Source organism: Acipenser ruthenus, chromosome 24 (genome assembly GCF_902713425.1).
Source record: "Acipenser ruthenus chromosome 24, fAciRut3.2 maternal haplotype, whole genome shotgun sequence".
NCBI classification, from domain to species: domain Eukaryota; kingdom Metazoa; phylum Chordata; class Actinopteri; order Acipenseriformes; family Acipenseridae; genus Acipenser; species Acipenser ruthenus.
The window spans coordinates 8,710,031-8,731,226 of NC_081212.1; the positions used below are offsets into that span (position 1 = coordinate 8,710,031).

General features: G+C 41.9%; 1 protein-coding gene across 1 annotated transcript; it reads left to right on the top strand.

Moving 5' to 3' along the window:
* Positions 1-7,957: 7,957 nt before the first annotated feature.
* On the top strand, positions 7,958-10,926 carry LOC131700536 (general transcription factor II-I repeat domain-containing protein 1-like). Its single transcript, XM_058998390.1, has 4 exons — positions 7,958-8,019; positions 10,052-10,235; positions 10,513-10,571; positions 10,789-10,926. The coding sequence occupies exons 1-4, from the start codon at positions 7,968-7,970 to the stop codon at positions 10,911-10,913; spliced, it is 420 nt and encodes a 139-aa protein (XP_058854373.1). The 5' UTR covers positions 7,958-7,967; the 3' UTR covers positions 10,914-10,926.
* Positions 10,927-21,196: the final 10,270 nt, after the last annotated feature.

The window sequence follows — 21,196 nt, forward strand, 5'->3', positions numbered from 1 at the left end:
ATGTTAGGGGAAGCAACTGGTTGGTTAATGGCAGGAGACATTGAGTGGAAAATTGAATGGACCATTTGACTCAGAATTAAGTGCAAGATTAACTAAAAGCAATGCATGCAACTGGAAATTTTTGTAACCTGGTACTAGATATCATTCTTTAAAATTGAAATACATGTGTACAATAAATCCTTTAAAGCTGCACAAGACATTAACAAATGGAAGTGCCCAGCAGGTTAGCTTCATGGATTTTTTCTTTTTGTTTGCTGGAATTTCCCAGGGTGTACCCCATGTAGTGCTGGACTGAAACCTCAGCTTTGTGGCACAAAATAATGTCGTCAACAAGCGTGACAGTTCACAGAATAAAAACATAAATGGCCCTTTTTCAAGCTTGTTTGTGCCTTTTCAAAGATTCCATTGTTTTCTATTTCTTGTCGTTGCCTGTCATTTCCTTTGCTTTGTGTAGACCAAAGGCACGGTGTGGCCCATACACGCTACCTGTGCATTACTGTAACATTTGATCTGGGTTTTAAGTCCTACCATGATATTTTCAAAGGCAGCGATACCTTCTTATCTGCCTTTTACTGTTTTAATAAAAGACAATTCCTCAGAGACACAGACTCTATTAAATCTGGATGGTTAAATAAGCATGCAATATGTTCCTAAGTTTGAACCACTGCCACGAGTCCACTATAGCTCATGTATTAACTGATAAAGCGGTGCTTTTTCATGTTCAACATCTTACACACAGTTATTAGGAAGCTGAAATATTTTACAAAACAAAAGGCCAAACTTTCAAAGCATGAATTGACTCAACAGCAATATACAAAACCGAGAAACAATTAGAGAGAACTTAACTTACATTACTTACTGTAGATCTCTGATACTAGTTTTGTATAGTCAACAGGTGTTTTGCTCTTTTTAAAAAAAAAAAAAACATGAGTAAACTGTAAAAATCTCCTCCATACCTGTATTTAAACTGTATGGGGAGAAACATTTTAAAACATGAAACAAGTTAAAACTATTATTAAATCTATAGCATATTTAACCTTTTAGGTTAGGCTATGTTAAATATGTCTAGGGAAGGCAACTAGAACAGAAGTTCAGTTTCTAAAAACAGCTTAAAAGACCTATCAAAAAAAATATAAACACAGTCTTTGACTAAATGTAATAAGAACCGCTCGGAATGACTGTAATCATCTTTAGAATGTAGGTGCCACTAGCCAAAATACAATAGCATTTGTTGAGCAAGGATAGGGCTCATTCAAGCCCTGGTCTTGAGCTCTTTCAGAACAGTTATATTTCCTTCCACACAGTTCAAAGAGGTCTAGGGAAAATAACTTAACACAGCAGTTAATAAGTTCTTGTCCTGCCCTTATAAAAGTTTCCCATAGCAAAATCACAGCAGTGCAATAAAGCACAGTGAAAGCATGGCAAAGCATAGGTAAGCATTGTAAAGCCTAGAGAGGTATGAGAAGGCATATTAAAAAAAATGGCAAACCATTGAAAACGATGGTAAATGCACGGGAAAGCTGCAAAACTACCATGCAGAGATACTTAGATAAACTTAATAAGGGTTGGCATGCCCCTTATAATTGTTGTTTGTTGTACAACAAATGTATATAGTTCAGGAATATCAGTTCCATGCAAAGCCCTTTAACATCCCTATCACAAACGCTAAAACTCATTCCAGAGAAATAGTCAGATGGCAGCTAGTTTCAGTGATTCAGTGATGCTCATTACAGTTTTACAATTGCACAAATCACAATTTAAACCTTTTCCCCCAGAGGAATGAGGAGGGACAATATAAATTACACAATGAACAGTCTCTATTTTTCATTTTGTAATTACCAAAAATAATTCTGTCAATTCTGCTTTTCACTAAACTAGTTGTCTTAAGCCCCCTAGAGGAAGTCCGTGGCATTTTCACTGCTGAACTGAAGGGGTCCAGATTGGAGTGAAGACAGCACACTTAACTTTGACCAGTGTCATTTTCCCTTATCTTAAGGTAATTGCAGCTAACAGTATAATTCCATAATCTTCCTTTAGCTACATAGGTCTCAAATGTACAGTTTTAAAAGAAACACATGTTACAGCACTGTCACACGGCTAGCTGAGTGGTGACGTCAGAACCAGGAAATGAATACACAGAGAACAGATGAGGTGAAATGATGAAAGCACTGTTGCGCGGTTTATTATAAATAAAAGGTTTAAACAAACAGAAGACAGGACACGGCACTTTAAGCAAAATAAATAGACAAACAAAATGGACTAACACTTAACAAACTGTGCACGGACAGACACACAAACAAACACGGTGAGTCTATATAAACAAACAAGTATCGTGCTGGTCCTACCAGCACGCGATAGCAATTGTTATTTACTGTTCTCCTTCTCTCTCTCCCGTTCTCCACTCACCGAACACACAACCCCGAGTGAGTAAAACGTGCATCTATATATACTGTTTTGCTGGGATTCAATTACTAATTAATTATTCACTTGAATCCCAGCACGTGAATTAATTATGTGCAACCTCGTGCTCACATATTATATACTTTAAATGCACGTGAAGTGATGTGCAATCCTGTGCCTAAATACAACTATACATTTTAAATAACTTGTGCTGCACACACCCATTTATATCCCGTGCAGCCATCTCTATACACCAACATTAACACACCACACGCAACATACAACACAGAAATGCACACAGGGGCGGGGCACATTGCCACATATACCCCCCCTTGTGCGCATCACACATGGCCTCAACGGCCACCTCCCCCCCTTAAAAGCCCAAAAGTCCAGCACAAAGTCCTGGGCCAGGACCGGAGGCTTCAAGGGGTCTACAGGTCGTAAGGATGTCAGCAGCAATGCTGACAGCGGGGTGGCATACTCCTGCCACTCTTCTGCTGCTGGTGGCAATGCCGGCAGCTTCCCAGCTGACAGCGGAAATGCTGTCAGCAGAGACATTAATAGTCCCCAGTCTGGCTCCTCCAGCCGGGGTAGTCCTGGCAGCGGAAAGACTGCTTGGGGGGTGGTCTCCTGACCTCCCCCCTTCTTTGTAGCTGGCAGCTCCCTCTTCCGGGGCTCCGGCCACAGTATCTCCTGCAGCGAAAGTGCTGCAGTGGGAGCAGGTCTCCTGACCTCCCCCACGATCTCCGGCGGTGAAACTGCTGCTGGGGTTGGTGGTCTCCAGACCTCCTCCCCCTTCTTCGTGGCCGGCAGCTCCCCTTGGTGGGGTTCCGGCCACAGTACTTCCTGCTGCGATGCGGAGCAACAGGCAGCCTGAAGCGATGCAAGGCAAGCACCCTTGGGCGAAGCGAGGCTGGCATCCTTGGGCGAAGCGAGGCAGGCATCCTTGGGCGAAGCAAGGCAGGCATCCTTGGGCGAAGCGAGGCAGGCATCCTTGGGCGAAGTGAGGCAGGCATCCTTGGGCGAAGCGAGACAGGCATCCTTGGGCGGTGCCGGAGTCAGGACCAGTCGTGGTGCTGTAGTTGGCCACTGTGGCAGTGGCGGTGCTGGCCCTCTTCATAGCCGCTGCGGCCGGGCTGTTTTCCGCTGTGCTCCCCTCAGCAGACTATGCAGTGGTTGCTGAGGAATGCCAGCATTAAGTCCTGGTACTACTTCTTGTGAAGGGAGAGGCAGCTCCTGCACCTCTTCCCCTGGGGGTGCTGGAGGCGGAGGTAACTCCTGCTCCTCTCCTCTTGGGGGTGAAGATGGCGGTCGGGGAAGTGATACCAGCAGGCATTGACCCTCTGCTGGTGGAAGTGGACCCAGCAGGCATTGACCCTCTGCTGGTGGAAGTGGACCCAGCAGACATTGACCCTCTGCTGGTGGAAGTGGACCCAGCAGGCATTGACCCTCTGCTGGTGGAAGTGGACCCAGCAGGCATTCACCCTCTGCTGGTGGAAGTGGCGGAGGTAGAGGCAGCTCCTGCTGCTCTGCTCCTGCCGGTGAAGGTGGGAGCAGCGTGTAGTTTCCTGGCGACGAAGGTGGGAGCAGCGTGTAGTCTCCTGGCGACGAAGGTGGGAGCAGCGTGTAGTCTCCTGGCGACGAAGGTGGGAGCAGCATGTAGTCTCCTGGTGACGAAGGTGGGAGCAGCGTGTAGTTTCCTGGCGACGAAGGTGGGAGCAGCGTGTAGTCTCCTGGCGACGAAGGTGGGAGCAGCGTGTAGTCTCCTGGCGATGAAGGTGGGAGCAGCATGTAGTCTCCTGGCGACGAAGGTGGGAGCAGTGTGTAGTCTCCCCCTCTTGCAGGGGACTGGTGCTGCTCTCCCTCTCTTGCAGGGGACTGGTGCGGCTCTGCCTCTCTTGCAGGGAACTGGTGCGGCTCTGTTTCTCTTGCAGGGAACTGGTGCGGCTCTCACTCTGTCTTGGAAGGGGAAACCAGCAGACATTCTTCCTCTGCTGGTTGCGATGAGGAAACCAGCAGGCATTCTTCCTCTGCTGGTAGCAATGGAGAAACCAGCAGGCATTCTTCCTCTGCTGGTGGTGATGGTGGAGGCAGAGGCAGCTCCGGCTCCTCTCCTCGTGATGGTGGGGGAAGTGATACCGGCACGCATTCACCCTCTGCTGGTGGAAGTGGGGACAGCAGACATTCTTGCTCTGCTGGTGGAGGTGGGAACAGCTGCCTCTCAGGCTTTGGATTCCCGCGGTCCCCCCGTCTGGGCGCTGGACGCTCGCGGTCCCCCCGTCTGGGCGCTGGATGCACGGGCTCCTCCTACTCAGGTGCTAGTTCCTCCTCATAACTGCGGAAGGGACAGACAGCAAAGTAATGCTTACCCTCGCAGAGGGGGCACAGTGGCACTGACAGCCGGTCAGGTCCTGGCTTCCTAGCCTTCCGGCGGAACCACTCCTCAGTGTCTTCCCCCCATCCCATCTTTCGGGACAGTGTCCGAAGAGCCACATGGACGGAGCAGTGCATGGTGATGTGACAGGTTTTGCCACAGGCAAAACACCACAGCCTTGCTTCCTCCTTTCCCCCTTTGCTCTGCTGTTGCTGCTTCTTCAGGCTGTTTTTTCCCCATTTTTTTTTTTTCCCCCCAAAAAGACACTTCAAAAATAAAAATGCACTTTCCCTGGTCTGACGCGTGGAGGCGCTGTTATCCCACGCAGGACACCATGTCACACGGCTAGCTGAGTGGTGACGTCAGAACCAGGAAATGAATACACAGAGAACAGATGAGGTGAAATGATGAAAGCACTGTTGCGCGGTTTATTAAAAATAAAAGGTTTAAACAAACAGAAGACAGGACACAGCACTTTAAGCCAAAATAAATAGACAAACAAAACGGACTAACACTTAACAAACAGTGCACGGACAGACACACAAACAAACACGGTGAGTCTATATAAACAAACAAGTATCGTGCTGGTCCTAACAGCACGCGATAGCAATTGTTATTTACTGTTCTCCTTCTCTCTCTCCCGTTCTCCACTCACCGAACACACAACCCCGAGTGAGTAAAACGTGCATCTATATATACTGTTTTGCTGGGATTCAATTACTAATTAATTATTCACTTGAATCCCAGCACGTGAATTAATTATGTGCAACCTCATGCTCACATATTATATACTTTAAATGCACGTGAAGTGATGTGCAATCCCGTGCCTAAATACAACTATACATTTTAAATAACTAGTGCTGCACACACCCATTTATATCCCGTGCAGCCATCTCTATACACCAACATTAACACACCACACGCAACATACAACATAGAAATCCACACAGGGGCGGGTCACATTGCCACAAGCACACATTTATTTTCATTTTAAATCATACATCTGGTACTACACTAGGTTCAAGTTTGTATGTCTCGCCTTCTAGGAAGTCTGTTGCTACGTTATTTCCTTGGTCATTTCCCCCCTAGCAGTGTCTTCTGGTGCATGTTACTGACTAAAAGCATGTCATAATAGGGGAAGCAGCTGATTGGTTACTGCCAGGAAAGAAGCCAGTGAAGGTAGAATGACCCAGGAAGTACAAGACTAAAAGCCTGGTTTGCAAACAGATTTATTTAACCCAGTGTAGTACCAGATAGCAGGTTTTAAAATGCCAAAACATATGGTTCTTTCAAAATTGCACCTTTGTAATGAAGGGATGTGCATGGTAAAATGTATGGAACTATTTCTATAGCTACAAATCACTATAAATAAGGGTGGAGGGAACATCCATCATTTCAAATACAACCTGAGCATCTGCACAGGCCTAGTTGATATCATGATCTTCCTGAAATACAACCGCTGTGACCTTCATGTGACATGGTCTTCATGGGGCTTTAACATCGGTCAGATAATATACCTGAAAGCTTATCTGAGTAAATAAGGGAAATGGTCTGCCAGGAAGTAATACTATTCCTATTGTTATTGTACAGTTTGAATTAGTCAATTACAGACCTGACCTGATATTTCTAGGGTCAGATGTGTTATCAAACATGGGTACCAGAACAGGCTCTTCAAATTCAGTCTGATACATTCCCTTACGGTCTAGTAATGAAATTTATCAGAATCTGATCTGGACAGTAAAAACAAATATGCCAATTTATCTACCAAGATGATGCAGAGAGTGATGCTACAGGTGCTGGCTTGTGGATGTCTATTTTACAGTAACTCTTAAAGTGATTGCAGATCATGAAAATAATATAAGTACAAGATTCAGCTGTGTTGCTGCTATGTGGGCAGTGTATGCTGCTATCAGGGAAATAATGTGTTACTGCCTGGGAAAGGAGCTATAAAATAAACAGCACTGACCTCACCTGATCTGGTGCAAGTAAGAGTGGTCTGGTAAAAACATTGCTGACACACAGAGACAGGCCAGCAGCTAAGGTTTGCACACAAAGGGGTGCAGCGACTGAATAAAACAGCAGCACCTGCAGAAGCATCCAAGAAGTATACCCTGAGTCCTCTCATCAGAATGCTGTGCATTGCTCCTTCCAGAGGATTAGATAATTAAGCACTGCTTAATTTCTGTTTATAATTAGGGTTACATTATTATGTCTAAATAAGGAAATGTGTTAAATTCTGCTTAAATCCTTGGTGTATGTGTGCTCCTTCACACAGAGAAATGCATAAATCAGTAAATAATTTAGTTTCCTACATAGCTAACAAAATAATTTCGTAAATCGTACTTGTTGTTCACGTTTATTTGTTATATTGGTCTCTGGTGTGCAGCTGTAAGAAAGAAATACAGAGGCTCATCTGGTAAAGGCACAGCTGCATGGTGTGTGGAGTAGTGGTTAGGGCTCTGGAATCTTGGCCCCCTTCCTTTGCTTTGATTCTTCAGTTGTTGTTGTTGTTGTTGTTGTTGTTTTTACTTAAATTCAGAAGTCCTTAGATACCAGGAAGCAGCGGCACATTTTCATCTATAGCATTCTTGTTTAAATATCTGCATTATTAAAGTATAAAAAACAAGCACATGACCTTCAACACATGACAATGGTGACCAGTGATCATATTGCTACTCACATTGCAGTTTTTACCAGTATTTAGAAAACCCTGTAACCATTTTAATGAAATTTGGTTCGGAAAATCTTTTGCACAAGTTGTTGAGAGAATCCGAAGTGTCTAGAGAAGTGCTTACCCAGTCCTGATGAAAGTGTTTGTTAGCAGGAGCTGCTCCTCTGTTCTGACATCCGATCATAGACATATGTAACCCAGGCTAGAAAAAGATTTTCTTCATTTTATTAGTTAAAACATGTTTTTTACTAAACTTCGCAAACAAACAAAAAAGGCAGTAGAACTACGCGTTTCGACACAACAGGTCTTCGTCAGGTTCACAATTGTACTACTAACCAACATGACTGTAAGGGGACACTAAAACAAACGTGATAATGTGTTTTGAAGCTACTTACTCTCTGTCTGTCTGTACAGTCTGTGGTGTAAATGTGTTTGGTGTACGTCGGCAGTGAGGCATGTATACAGATGATTGATCCTGACTAATTCCAGTCATGCTTTCTCGTTCCAGAGGACCTGGGAGAGATGATTCTGCACCTAAGGAAGCAGGTGGAAAGCCTTTTTAATGCAAAGTATGGTGAGTAATCCAGCACAGCCGCTCCACATGCAAAATGCCTTCGCTCAGCAGCACTTTCGTTTAATTCAGACTTCTTTCTCTCATAGTTTTCAATGTTTTTGTATAGATATCGGTGTCCAGTATATCTACAGCATATCTGGATACTATAAATGATCACGTTATTAAAAAATAGAAAAATGTGTGCTTTTAAACAAATAAAAGTCCCATTGATACAAAAATGTTACTCAATTAATTTAATTTGTTACATTAAATGTAATCACACTGCTGGGGATTGGTATTCCATGACCCTAATGTATCCCATCACCCACTCCTCATTGAGATGACCCATCACAAGGAACCCTAATGCATCCCATCACCCACACCTCATTGAGATGACCCCTCACAAGGAACCCTAATGCATCCCATCACCCACACCTCATTGAGATGACCCATCACAAGGAACCCTAATGCATCCCATCACCCACACCTCATTGAGATGACCCATCACAAGGAACCCTAATGCATCCCATCACCCACACCTCATTGAGATGACCCATCACAAGGAACCCTAATGCATCCCATCACCCACACCTCATTGAGATGACCCCTCACAAGGAACCCTAATGCATCCCATCACCCACACCTCATTGAGATGACCCCTCACAAGGAACCCTAATGCATCCCATCACCCACACCTCATTGAGATGACCCCTCACAAGGAACCCTAATGCATCCCATCACCCACACCTCATTGAGATGACCCCTCACAAGGAACCCTAATTCATCCCATCACCCACACCTCATTGAGATGACCCATCACAAGGAACCCTAATGCATCCCAGCACCCACACCTCATTGAGATGACCCATCACAAGGAACCCTAATGCATCCCATCACCCACACCTCATTGAGATGACCCCTCACAAGGAACCCTAATGCATCCCATCACCCACACCTCATTGAGATGACCCATCACACCTCGTTGAGATACTGCTGTGCTTTATTCTCAGTATCGGCATTGGTTGACATCACCTGCTTTAAAACAACATACCTGAGGCACCTCTCGGAATTCAACTATCAATTCAAGATGGTAGCATTTGCATCAGCCACCTTTCTCAACCACTTAAGCCCATTCTTTTTCCCTCTTTCAATGAAAAGGACAATAGACTTAACAAAGCTGCTCATGAATAGAAAACATCATGGCTGGATTTTTCGAATTTGTATATTAACAACAAAGCTATATGTAACAAGAGTTGTAAGACTGATCGCCTGAGTAAGGGTTATATCTCATAGCCTGGAAATGGACCTTGACTTTAAGCCTTGTTCTGTTCATTCTGCTTGTGCTAATATTCCCTCATGCACAGACACTCACCGGCATATAACCTTGTACTACAAAATACAAAAAACTTGTTACCTGATTTAATCACATTTGTTACATTAAATCAGCTGAATTCTTGACATTTTTTTATTTTATTTTATTCTGTTTTTCTTTCTTTCTGTCTGTGATGCGTAGAGATGTTGCTTCCATCATCTGGTGATGAGGCAGGTTAGAAATTGTAAGATGACTTGTAGAATAATAAGAATTAAGGCTTATCACAGATTTCACGATTTACATGAAATGTACCCATTGCCCTGTAGCATGTAGCTCCCCATGAAAATTCCCATTTCTAAAAGAATAGTGCTTAAAAATAAATGCAGCAAACGTTTGCCTGATTGACGCACTGCCTCTTACACTGCATTCGGGATCCTGGCAGCCGGTTTAGTTTGCTTCCTGTAAATGATTGAACACACTGCACAGAGCTGCACGATTTCTTTTAAACGTCTTCAACGAAAAATACACCTGCTGCATCAAAGATCAGAAATATGTCTGCTAAAATTGCTCTGTCCAGTACAAGAGGACGTTTCACATGTCTGTTGTTGTTGTTTTTACATTTATTTATGTTTTTATTTTTTTGATAATTCACTGATGGTGAAAGTAGAGTGTCTTTGAAAGTTGGACATCATTTTTTGTTTTAGTGTGAAATTCAGTAATTGCTTCTCCCTTGTTCCCCAGCGGAGGCCCTGGGTCTCCCTGAGCCCACCCGGGTTCCCTACTCCAAGTTCCAGACGTACCCCGAGGACCTGTCTGTGACGGGCCTCCCCGATGGCATGGCATTCCGCCGGCCCAACTGCTTCGGCATCTCCAAGCTGCACAAGATCCTGTCCGCCAGCGACCACGTGCGATTCCACATCAAGCGGTGAGCAAGCCCGGTGACCCTCCCTGCCCCCGGGCAGGGACACTGACTGCAACCACCCCTGCTGGCCTGTGGACATTTCTTCAAAGGATCACAATGCATGTTGTACCAGTCTTGGTAGAAATCTTGTCTGGGGGTAAAATCATTCTACATGTGTAGTAAGTGGGTAACATTTGGGGTGGCAGTGCGCTGTTCAGAAGCAGGGGCTTTAAGATCGGTCTGGGATTCTGTAGGAAGTTTGGGGGATCTGTTTCTCTGAACCCCTTTTATTCTTTTCCAGACCAGAGCTGCTAACTGAAGGCTTGAAGCTTGACGCTCATCAACCCCCCAGCAACCCAGGTGAGTGACATTAAACAGGTAGAGAACTGCTTCTCAGGATAGGGTGATGCAGAGTTATATCCATGAAGAAGACATCTCACTGTTCATGGAGCACAGCATTGTGTCTGTTCATGGATCACAGCTTATCACCTTTACACACAAATCCGCACACAGACCTGCGTACTGTATTTGTCGTCAATGCAGTGTGGTAATGCAGCTGTTTTATCTTTCTCTGCAGGTGTGGAACTGCACTCCAAGGACTCTGGAATGGATGAATTACAAGCTGCAGCAAAGAGACCTGGGTACTCAGGTAAGCACAGTTTAACACACCCTGCAGGAAAACAATTTTCTGAGAACAATTAAACAACAGTAACTATAGGTTTGCTGGAAAATAAGGTGAGCCATTGCAGTGGCCTTGTACATCTGTATTTTTAACCTGCCTCAGTTAAATCGAATAGGCTGAGACATTTCAGAACATCTCCCAATCAAATCAGACCCCACATGGCCAAATAGGATAGGTGTTTGTAGGCTGCACACTGTTACAAACTTTACAAGAGCTTTTGTGAAAGGCAATCAGAAAGGAAATGTGTAGAATGTAGTATAAGGCACTGTACGATAGAAGCTGATATCCACTCCACAAGTTAGATTGCTTACTGGCCTCTCTGACCTTGAGTAGGTGAAGATCAGCTTGTATCTTACACCGCACCTTGTACTGTATACACTATCCACCGCTTACACCGTCCAGGGTTACTTCAGGCAGCCGTTTATATCCGACAAATAGCGTTTGCCATTCCCATTGATTTCAATAACAAAGGCATCGTTTATACCATGTCAAGCACGCCATATTTCGGGCAAACTCAGCTGTTTGGATCTTGTTATGTACCATTCACATAGATTTAAATAACAAACACACTGCTTATACTGTAGTAATCGGGCAGCAGTGTGGCGTAGTGGTTAGGGCTCTGGACTCTTGACTGGAGGGTTGTGGGTTCAATCCCTGGTAAGGGACTGCTGCTGTACCCTTGAGCAAGGTACTTTACCTAAATTGCTCCAGTAAAAACCCAACTGTATAAATGGGTAATTGTATGTAAAAATAATGTGATATCTTGTAACAATTGTAAGTCACCCTGGATAAGGGCGTCTGCTAATAAATAAATAAAATAATAATACAGTCAGGGGAGAGCAGGCTCCTGGCTGTGCAAAGTTGCTGGTCTTTGCTGGGGATTCCACAGGGAGCATTGGCCCTGGCGATCCCGCAGGTTAGGGAGACAGAATCATCAGGGACTGTTTCTCCTCATCAAGCTACGCCAGACCCTACTGGTCAAATGAGTGCAGACTGACACTGCAGGGCTGGTCATTGTCCTCAAGAGGCCTGTAGCTCACTGATATCTGCTGTCCGGGGTGTAAAGAGGCGATTGGCTCTGGGATCGCAGGCTGGCCACTCTGTTCTCATGAGCTGTCAGTGAGTGAACTTGCTTCTAAATAGGGGAAAGAAACAGGGATACAATAATTGGGCACACTGAATTTATAACACAGGGCAAAAGCAGTCGGGTGGCAACGTCAAGTCCCATACTGTGTTGAATTAATAACATTAGGTTTCAACTTGTCTATCATTTCTTTTTTCTCTCACCACTGAGATTAATCACCCTAGTATACAACACTGGAAACAGTATCTCCAGTTTCTTTCTATAACCCTTAATTCAATTTCAGAAGGGCAGCCCATCAGCCTGAGCCACTGCAATCATGTATTCAGTCCGGAAAGCCGACATCCATCTGCAGTCACAGTGATCGGCACGAAGATTCATTTCATGATCTGACATTTACAAGCGTTTCAATTGTTAATAAAGTCATATTGTAAAGTTATATTGTATCCTCTCTCAAGCTACAGTTGTCTATGTTAAATCATTTATAATTCCCACCTGCCATTGCCATAACAACCTCTTCCAAGCTTACAGTATAGTTTGTCTTTTTACTTTGTGAACATTTTTTATTGTTTCATTAACAGATAACAATTATTCATTTTTCAACTTGTAACAACTTTCTTAGTTAAAACTGACCCAAAATGAACCATTAAACATATAGGAGTTAGGAAGTAAATAGTTCCAGCGTAATAGGGTACAAAGAGTGTAATTTACCATGCAGGGTTTATTGTAAATTAATTCTAGAGTAAGTACAGTATTCTGTGGGATTAAACATTCAAACAAATGGCTCACAGGACAGAAAGATACTTAAAGCCAGAATTTACTAGCAGGGGGGCGGCGCAGCTCAGAAAACAAACAGGTGATCACACAATAAAGATACACCAACAATACAGTGTACAAGATATCTCTAGCAAAGCAATGTCCTAATCCTGTTCACACAACAAACAAAAACAAGTCCAAAAGAGGGTTTGATTCAGTTCAAAAGTATTCCAAACAAACAAACAAACAAAACCCCATCCAAATTAAAAAACAAAAACACTGAATGGCCATTCAAACATTTGTAATCCACTGCAGCTGTTAAATGAAGAAAAAGGTTTGATCTCACCCAGTTATCTGCAGTGACATCCACAGCGCTGATTCCTTCTGTCCGTATCCTGCTGGTAAGGCCATGTGGTTGAAGGATCCAGATCCAAAAATGTTCAAAGTAGCAACACAAACACATAGAACCGAAAAACTGGATTGAACAATAGCAGAATAGACGAACAAGCAATGTTAGTATTGCTGCATATTGCTGAGCAACTCTATCCAATGCAAGTGGAATGAGACAAAAATACGTTGGACAAACAGACAAAGTTACACATACAACGTACAGATCAACAAACTGCAGGCTCTTGACTACCATTGCAACATATCCAATATGACTGGAAAACCCCCCCATTGCCTGTCCCTTCCTGTTTTTAAAACTCCCGGTAACTAACAACAGGAAGAACCCCCCAACTAAGGGTAGCCCACAGAGACAAGTGCAAAGGGCCTTAGGAAAATAATTACTGTAATACCCCTAATAGCTGGGTGGTAATAAAAATTAATTAGGTTCACTTCCTACCAGGGTTTAAGAAAACTAGGCATTAAAGTTAAGGAACTGAGAGTTTAATTTGTTCACTAAAGAACTGGATTGCCTGGCATTATTATTATTTATTTCTTAGCAGATGCATTTAACAACTTACAATTGTTACAAGATAGCACATTATACAGATATCACATTATTTATTTATTTTTTACATACAATTATCCATTTATACAGTTGGGTTATTACTGGAGCAATCTAGGTAAAGTACCTTGCTCGAGAGTACAGCAGCAGTGTCCCCAACCAGGGATTGAACCCACGACCCTCCGGTCAAGAGTCCAGAGCCCTAACCACTACTCCACACTGCTGTCCCATTCTGCCATATTATTAAGCTACGGCAGGTGAAGCGCTTCTTGCTTCACTGTGTGGCGCATGCCACAAACTTGTTTTTCTGACGATTTTTAGTTTGGCATAATCCCTTTTTTCGGAACTTGCATTTTTCTGTTGCGTGATAATTACTTTCTGTAAGTGCTTAAAGATGATCTCCCTTATAAATAAAGTACACACCTTATTTGTTCTGATAAAATTCTGCATAATTTCCGAAGATTTTGTTTAAATGTGTGAAGTGGAAAATATAATTTAAAGCACAATTAATATTTACCTCCTCTTTGCTTGTGAATAAAGTTTGCTCGGAGAAAAACAACATCTTCCCCACCCATCAATCTCTGTTCCGACTGTAATTGGACATTTGCTGTAGCAGTCACAGCAATGCACTCCCAATACAGCCAATGACATATATCTACAAGAGTCAATATGGAAAAGAATTGTCAACACATTGTCATCTAATCAGATTGATTTTCCTATGACAAACTGCTTAGCAATGCTGTTAAAAAAAATCCAACAGGCACAATTATCTGGTAACAAAGAATATCCTGTATAAAAGAGCTTTAACTTTATTGTAGTGCGCCCGGCCTTGTAGAAGCCTTTAAACCTGATAAAAATCATATTGTTAACATCATACGGTGCAACTAAACAAGTCTCTCCATGATGAGGATTATAGCAGTTGTGGGTATGCCCGCAGGGTTATATATCTCCCAGCACAGGTACACTCTTAACCAGATTCATTAACGGTACATCTGTTGACACTAGAATTTTACATAGAAAATTACTTTCCACCATAAACGATCCTGTATTTCTATTACACAAAGGAAATTAATCTTAATTGATTGTCTTGCCGTTAATTCATCAATGCTCTAGTTTATCACATGGAAATTGAATGACACAGTAAAAATGAATATGGTCATTTAATACGTTTCCCTGACCTGGGAACTATTATAAACCCACTGTGTTTCAGTGTAATTAGTGTAAATTGCTTGTCTGAACTTAGGGTCTAATCGGGATAAATTACCTTGCTAGATGGTGTTACCAATTCTCTAGAATGCGCTTTCTGTTGGACATTTCAAAGCACTAGAAATTACTTCACCAAAATTACTTTAAATAATGTCTTGAGTCTTGTTAAAAACAAAAAAATAGGTGCTTTATTATCAGGATAAATGACCCACCTACACATGATTCAGAACAGCGCTGTGGTTGTGCATTGCATTGCCTTGCCACCTAGACAATATAAAGAACTCCCTGGAGCGGCCTTTATGTTGTAGCACAATTACAGAGGAAGGTAAACAACCTCCTCCCTACAAATTACATTATTACACAATATTTCTCAGAGCTGAATGATGCCTGACCTGTGAGATGTTCAGCTTTAACACCAAGGAGTGCTTCCAACTATACATATAACCAGTGCACGCACATACAGAGGGTCCTCAGAACTGCAGAGGACCAGGTTTCTGTGACACGATGGCTCGCATGGTGACGTCAGACCAGGAAGGAAATCACAACAGTGCTGGGATATGACTGCGCTGAGGCATGGATTTAATAAACAAATAAAAGGTTTGAACAAAACAGAAACAAAACACTGAACTCAAAACAAAATGGCACGGTGGCCAAAACAGATAAACAAAAATGGCGATCACTATACAAACAAGTATCAATTGCTTTAATTTTAGTTTACTCTCCTTCTCTCTCCTGTTATTTCACCCTGAACACACCAACCCGAGTGAGTGATTCGTGCCACTATATATACAGCTCTGTCTGGGTTCAATTGTTAATTAATCCTTCACTTGAACCCCAGCACGTGAACTAATTTGTGCAATCCCCGTGCCCACATACTACTACACATTTTTTCTGCACGTGAAGTGATTGTGCAATCTCCGTGCCTAAATACACATATACATTTTAAATCACTCGTGCTACACAGCCCGCTGTGCACCAATACATACACATCAACAATAACACACCACATAAAACATAAAATACGCACAGGCGCAGGGCACCCCGCCACAGTTACAAATACTTTAATAAAATCAAACGTTTATCAGATTACAGCAAAATGCAGAAGGTAAAAGTTTGGTGATGATCACAATCAGGGCTTTGTACATCACACTCTTCACACAGTAGCAAACAGAACATTAAGAGCATAGAAACCAGGACCTGAGGACACATACGTGCCGATAGACAGAGAGAAGGGGACACTTATTTACACAAAGAGTGGTGAGGGGATGGAGTGGGCTACCTAGTCATGTTGTTGAAGGAGACACTTCTTTACACAGAGAGTGGTGAGGGGATCGAGTGGGCTACCTAGTCATATTGTTGACACTGAATCATTGGGATCCTAACAGATCTGACTTTTGACAAAGTTGTAACATAATCCAGCTACTAGGAACCGAACAAGCAAGGATGGGTGGAATGTCCTCCACTCATAAATCTTATCAAGTTTAAAACTTAAGGAGACTGAAGATTTACACTTTATTCCTTAATAAAGTAACACGTCTTAGATCTACTTGAACCTGTGCAGCTGATGCCTAATAAAAGTATCAGTTTTAAAATGGGTAGATTGATCTACCCATTTTATTGATCTTTTACATGTGTTTTATCAGTTGGGAGCCATCAGTGCCTGCAAGTGATTCAACAGATGACCAAATGGAACATGCCAGCTGAAGAATAATGTATTTAATTAAGTGAACATTTCTCTGAGCTTTAGCTCAAGCTGTCTTGGTTAGGAGCTCTCTAGTGATGCGATGCCTGCATCGGTGGTGATTCTGGTCTGCAGGCAGGAAGTTGACAACTCTTTGAAGCTGATGAGAAGTAGCATAATGAACTATGCAAATGACGGCAGCAGAGCTAAACACAGCTTTTTAAAATTATTATTGCATTAAAAAAAAAAAAGTTACGTACTAGGGGTGTAACAATACACTAATGTCCCGATACGAAACATATAATGATATGCGGGTCACAGTACGATATGTGTCACAATACATAGACTGTGCTTTTGGTCTTGTGTCTCAATACAAATGCACAATTAACCTTTACACCCATAATATGTACAGTCTTTATAGAAGCCAGAGCCATCTAGTTAATCTGCAATATACTGCTGTGAACAAGACAGTGCTAGAGTTTTCTAATATAAAGATACTTCGGCTAATGTAAAAATTACAAAACAAACAAAAGAGCAGACCTTATATATAAACATTGCACCCTACAGCTTATTGAGTACCAGTAAGGCTTTTTCATGGACTAAATTCTTTCTTAATTGGAATTTACCAACTTTATCTCATCGTGAAAGTCTTTTTTTTCTCTTCTACTCTTTGCTTCTGCAATAATAACTTTATTTAGAAAGCAAATTTGTGACAACCTCTTAATCCCTCTGGCATAGGAGTAAATAGATTGCCACCAAGGTAATATAATCTCTTTGTTTGGGATGGCTTGTTGTTTTTATCCATTAAATGTGGGCGAGAGAGAGTACAACTCATTCTCCATCCATCAGCTTTAATCTCTGTGTATCTCAGCTGCAATCTGAACAATATTTCCTGCGTGTGGCCTATATTGCACTTCCCCTGTGGAGGTTAGTGGCTATCAGCAGTCCAATTAAGACACGGTGTGGTTTATTCACCTGTCGGTACCGCTATCAGATTAGCTGGTTTCTGTAGCTTCCATCTACAGCGTAATGCAGGTGTGTCCCAGTTCTTCTTCTTAGGCCAACATTTTCACTTTTGTAATACAACGTAATAGTTTGTCGCTCTGGGCTAGCTGTTGTAGCATGTTTAGCCTCACATACCTCTGGAGGCATGGGTTGTTATCTGGCTGCTCAAAAGTTAAATGAGTTTGATAATCGATTGTAAGTCGCCCTGGATAAGGGCGTCTGCTAAGAAATAAATAATAATAATAATAATAATAATCTCAACCCACACTCCACATTACAAAACAAACACTGCCTGGCCACTAGAACCTATCCCTAATATCAGGTTGGGCCACCGTTTGGCCTGATCACAGCCTTGACATGGCATAGACTCCACAGGGCACTGGGAGGTGTTTAGAGGGATCAATTCATTAAAATTTCATGCAACTGGTGCAGAGAGGTTAGCAGAGGATCATGATGACATAGTTCAAGTTCATCCCAAACATGCTCTCCTCCTCATACCATTCACACTCAATTCTGTCACGGTGGATGGGTGCATGTCGTCTTGAAATTATCCATCGCCATCAGGGTACGATTGCAGCATTGTATAAAGACGACCTCACAATCAAGACCACTGATACAGTGACAATTTGCTCTAAATGAAAAGTCATCCTTCCAGGGCTTGAAATTCTGGGCTATAAAGCTGAAAGAACTGAATCTACAGTATTTAGCCAGGAACATAGAACATTTGGGGGGACATGATTAAAGTTTTTAAAATCTTAAAAGGAGCTGACATAGTTAACCTGAACCAACACTTTAAGCACAGCTCAGAAACCAGGACCAGATGACACAGCTGGAAATAAAGTGGACTTAGGACTAGGTCCAGTTGCATGCATTACTTTTAGTTAATCTTGCATTTCCTTGGAGCTACTAGGAACCCGATGAGCTTAGATAGGCCGAAAAAGACGCTAAACCCACAAAAGTAATAAAAACATCTATCTCCATGTCACGAGTGACCCTAAAACCGTCTTCCCTTATACAAGGTGCAAGCACCTTTTTTGAGTGAAAGGTGTAAGCAGCAGAGATGGATGGCTCTTTGATAGAAACAGCTTAATTTATTTATTTTATTAATTTATTTTAAGTCTTCCCACAAATGATGGGAATGAGAATATAGAGATGGAAGCCCAGCTAACAAGATTGTTTTTGCAGGTATCAGGCTTTTAAAGACTGTCACCCACACCTGTGGTGGTTTTGACAGAATCAATGATAGCAGAAACTGACCCAAGACTGTCACTTCTACTGGAAGCAGGCAGATCTTTGGGATACATATTGAACATTTGTGAAACTGCAACAAATATTGTAATGACTGTAATGTATTTGAAAAGAATATAAAGTCAGCAGAAATATTAAACACATTGTTAAAACACACTATTCAGAAAAAATGTTATAATGTACTAGTATATGAGAATATTGTAGGGTTTATTCTAGTATAAAAGTAGAAAAATATTATTTGTGAATGTGTAAGGTCAGGCTGACCTGCTGAAAGTTCCAAACCTCCCTTATCAGGCAAAAGCATTTTTTTAATTAGACTCAGAGCCTCAAACATTTGGATCCAGTGAGAACAGAAAGGCAAATTATGGAGCACATTTAATATGCCAGAAACAATTTAACTAAAATAGGTTTGTGTTTCTAATTTGCAATACAGAGGCTAGGTATTGCAAAGTAAAAGAAAAAGCAACCTTTTCTAGACAGTGTAGCGTTGCGGGCCCAGATGTTATTGGCAGGCAAAGGGACTCAGAGGCAAGGAAACTGCAGCTAAAGCGCTTCTGCGCAGTTTACTAAAAAATTTGAACAAAACACAGCTCACAGAGCAATAATAAAAAAAGTTAAACAAAAACAAAACTTTCACAATAAAACAATTACAAAATAACTGGCACAAGGGCCAAAACTAAAGGTTTAAACAAAATACAAAAATGTAGGCTGGGCATTAGCCTTCACTACAGTTTTCCTTTTTCAAAAATAAACACACACACACACACACACACACACACACACACACACACACACACACACACACACACACACACACACACACACACACACACACACACACACACACACACACACACACACACCAAACAAAGGATTCTATCTCTTTTTATACCATGTGGCTGGAGCCTAATTATCAATTATTGAATTAGCTCCAGCCACATTCTCACATCACCAAATCACCACACAATAACAATATTATTATTTACAGGCAGGGCCCTGCCCTGCCCTGCCACATATACCTATTTGATTTTATTGCAACTAAGCACTGGTTTTAAAAAAGTATTTTATTCTAATAAGAAACAGAATATTTGAACTAACAACTGTTTTTGCCTGTTTGTTTGTAGTATATTATAGTTTCCAATCATCAGAAAAGCAGAGGAAAACTACAATTCCCATAATCCACACATCGATGCTGGCTTCGAATTTAACTTTGGTTTAATGGGACTAAACAGTTAAGGGATTTTCCACGCTATTGAGCAGCGATGCAGTTTATTTTTTGTCTACCGTCCCAGATGTTTTTTTAATGTTCCTACTGTTATGATGGATTTCTTTTTTTCTGGTCAAAATCTCATTCCACTTCAGTCATAATCACCCAGACTCAGTAAAACAGTGCTTCGACAGGGGGTGGGAGGGTTTGAGTTGCTCCTCCATTTAAAACCAGGGATTAGACTACATCATCTGCCAGTGCTTGTACTTTACTGTGTGAGGTTATAGCAGATAGCAGCGGCTTGGAACTGCTGTTGAATCTTGAATCTAGGGTTTAGGTTAAAATGTATTTTTTTTATTTTCATTTTAGACAATATTTTTGTTTTATTGAACATCATTATATTATAATGCTATATATATATATATATATATATATATATATATATATATATATATATATATATATATATATATACAGGGTGATTAGAAAGTAAGTTTACCACATCAACGTACCATAGCATTGATGTGGTAAACCTACTTCCTAATCACCCTGTATATATAATTTTGAATAAAAAAAATAATAATTTAGAAATTTTATTTTGTAGATACATACTATGCATCAGTTATACGGTAGTATTTTTCGTATGCATGCAATTTCAGTTCTTCAAAGCGTACATTCAGTCAAACTATTTAAAACATTTTTTTATATATATAAATCTAAATAGTCCTTATTGTATCGCATCAAAAGGAGCTTAGGTTGCTGAAGAAGAAGCTGTTTATGTACCTGTCGGGATCTCTGTCATTTCTTTAATAAGCTCTGTACTCAAGCCAGTTAGTCCTGATTGTGGGCATGCATGCAATGAAAGCTGTGTTCAGGGTTTCCATGTGTTCAAGGAAAACAGCAGTTGCTATATGAATTGTTATTGTTTCTGGTTTGATGGTGTGTTGTGCTGACTGAAAATACAATACAGACAGTTCACGTTTACAGTTCACTGGGCGTGAGCTGGGGGGGAAAGATAAGGCAGAAGAAGCAGCAAGGAGCAGTTAGTAGGACAGAATGTGGTCACCGACTGGGGCCGACGCTGTCGACATCCCAGGGGCGGAGGACCCGGCAACCGGAAAGGATAGAAAAGAGGTCGTCGACTGGGGCCGACGCTGTCGACATCCCAGG

Bases quoted from the DNA above. Each gene is read 5' to 3' on its own strand.
- LOC131700536 (XM_058998390.1), top strand. From the start codon at position 7,968: ATGATTCTGCACCTAAGGAAGCAGGTGGAAAGCCTTTTTAATGCAAAG. The intron at 8,020-10,051 runs GTGAGTAATCCA...CTTGTTCCCCAG, and splicing joins CCTTTTTAATGCAAAGTATG to CGGAGGCCCTGGGTCTCCCT. The intron at 10,236-10,512 runs GTGAGCAAGCCC...ATTCTTTTCCAG, and splicing joins GTGCGATTCCACATCAAGCG to ACCAGAGCTGCTAACTGAAG.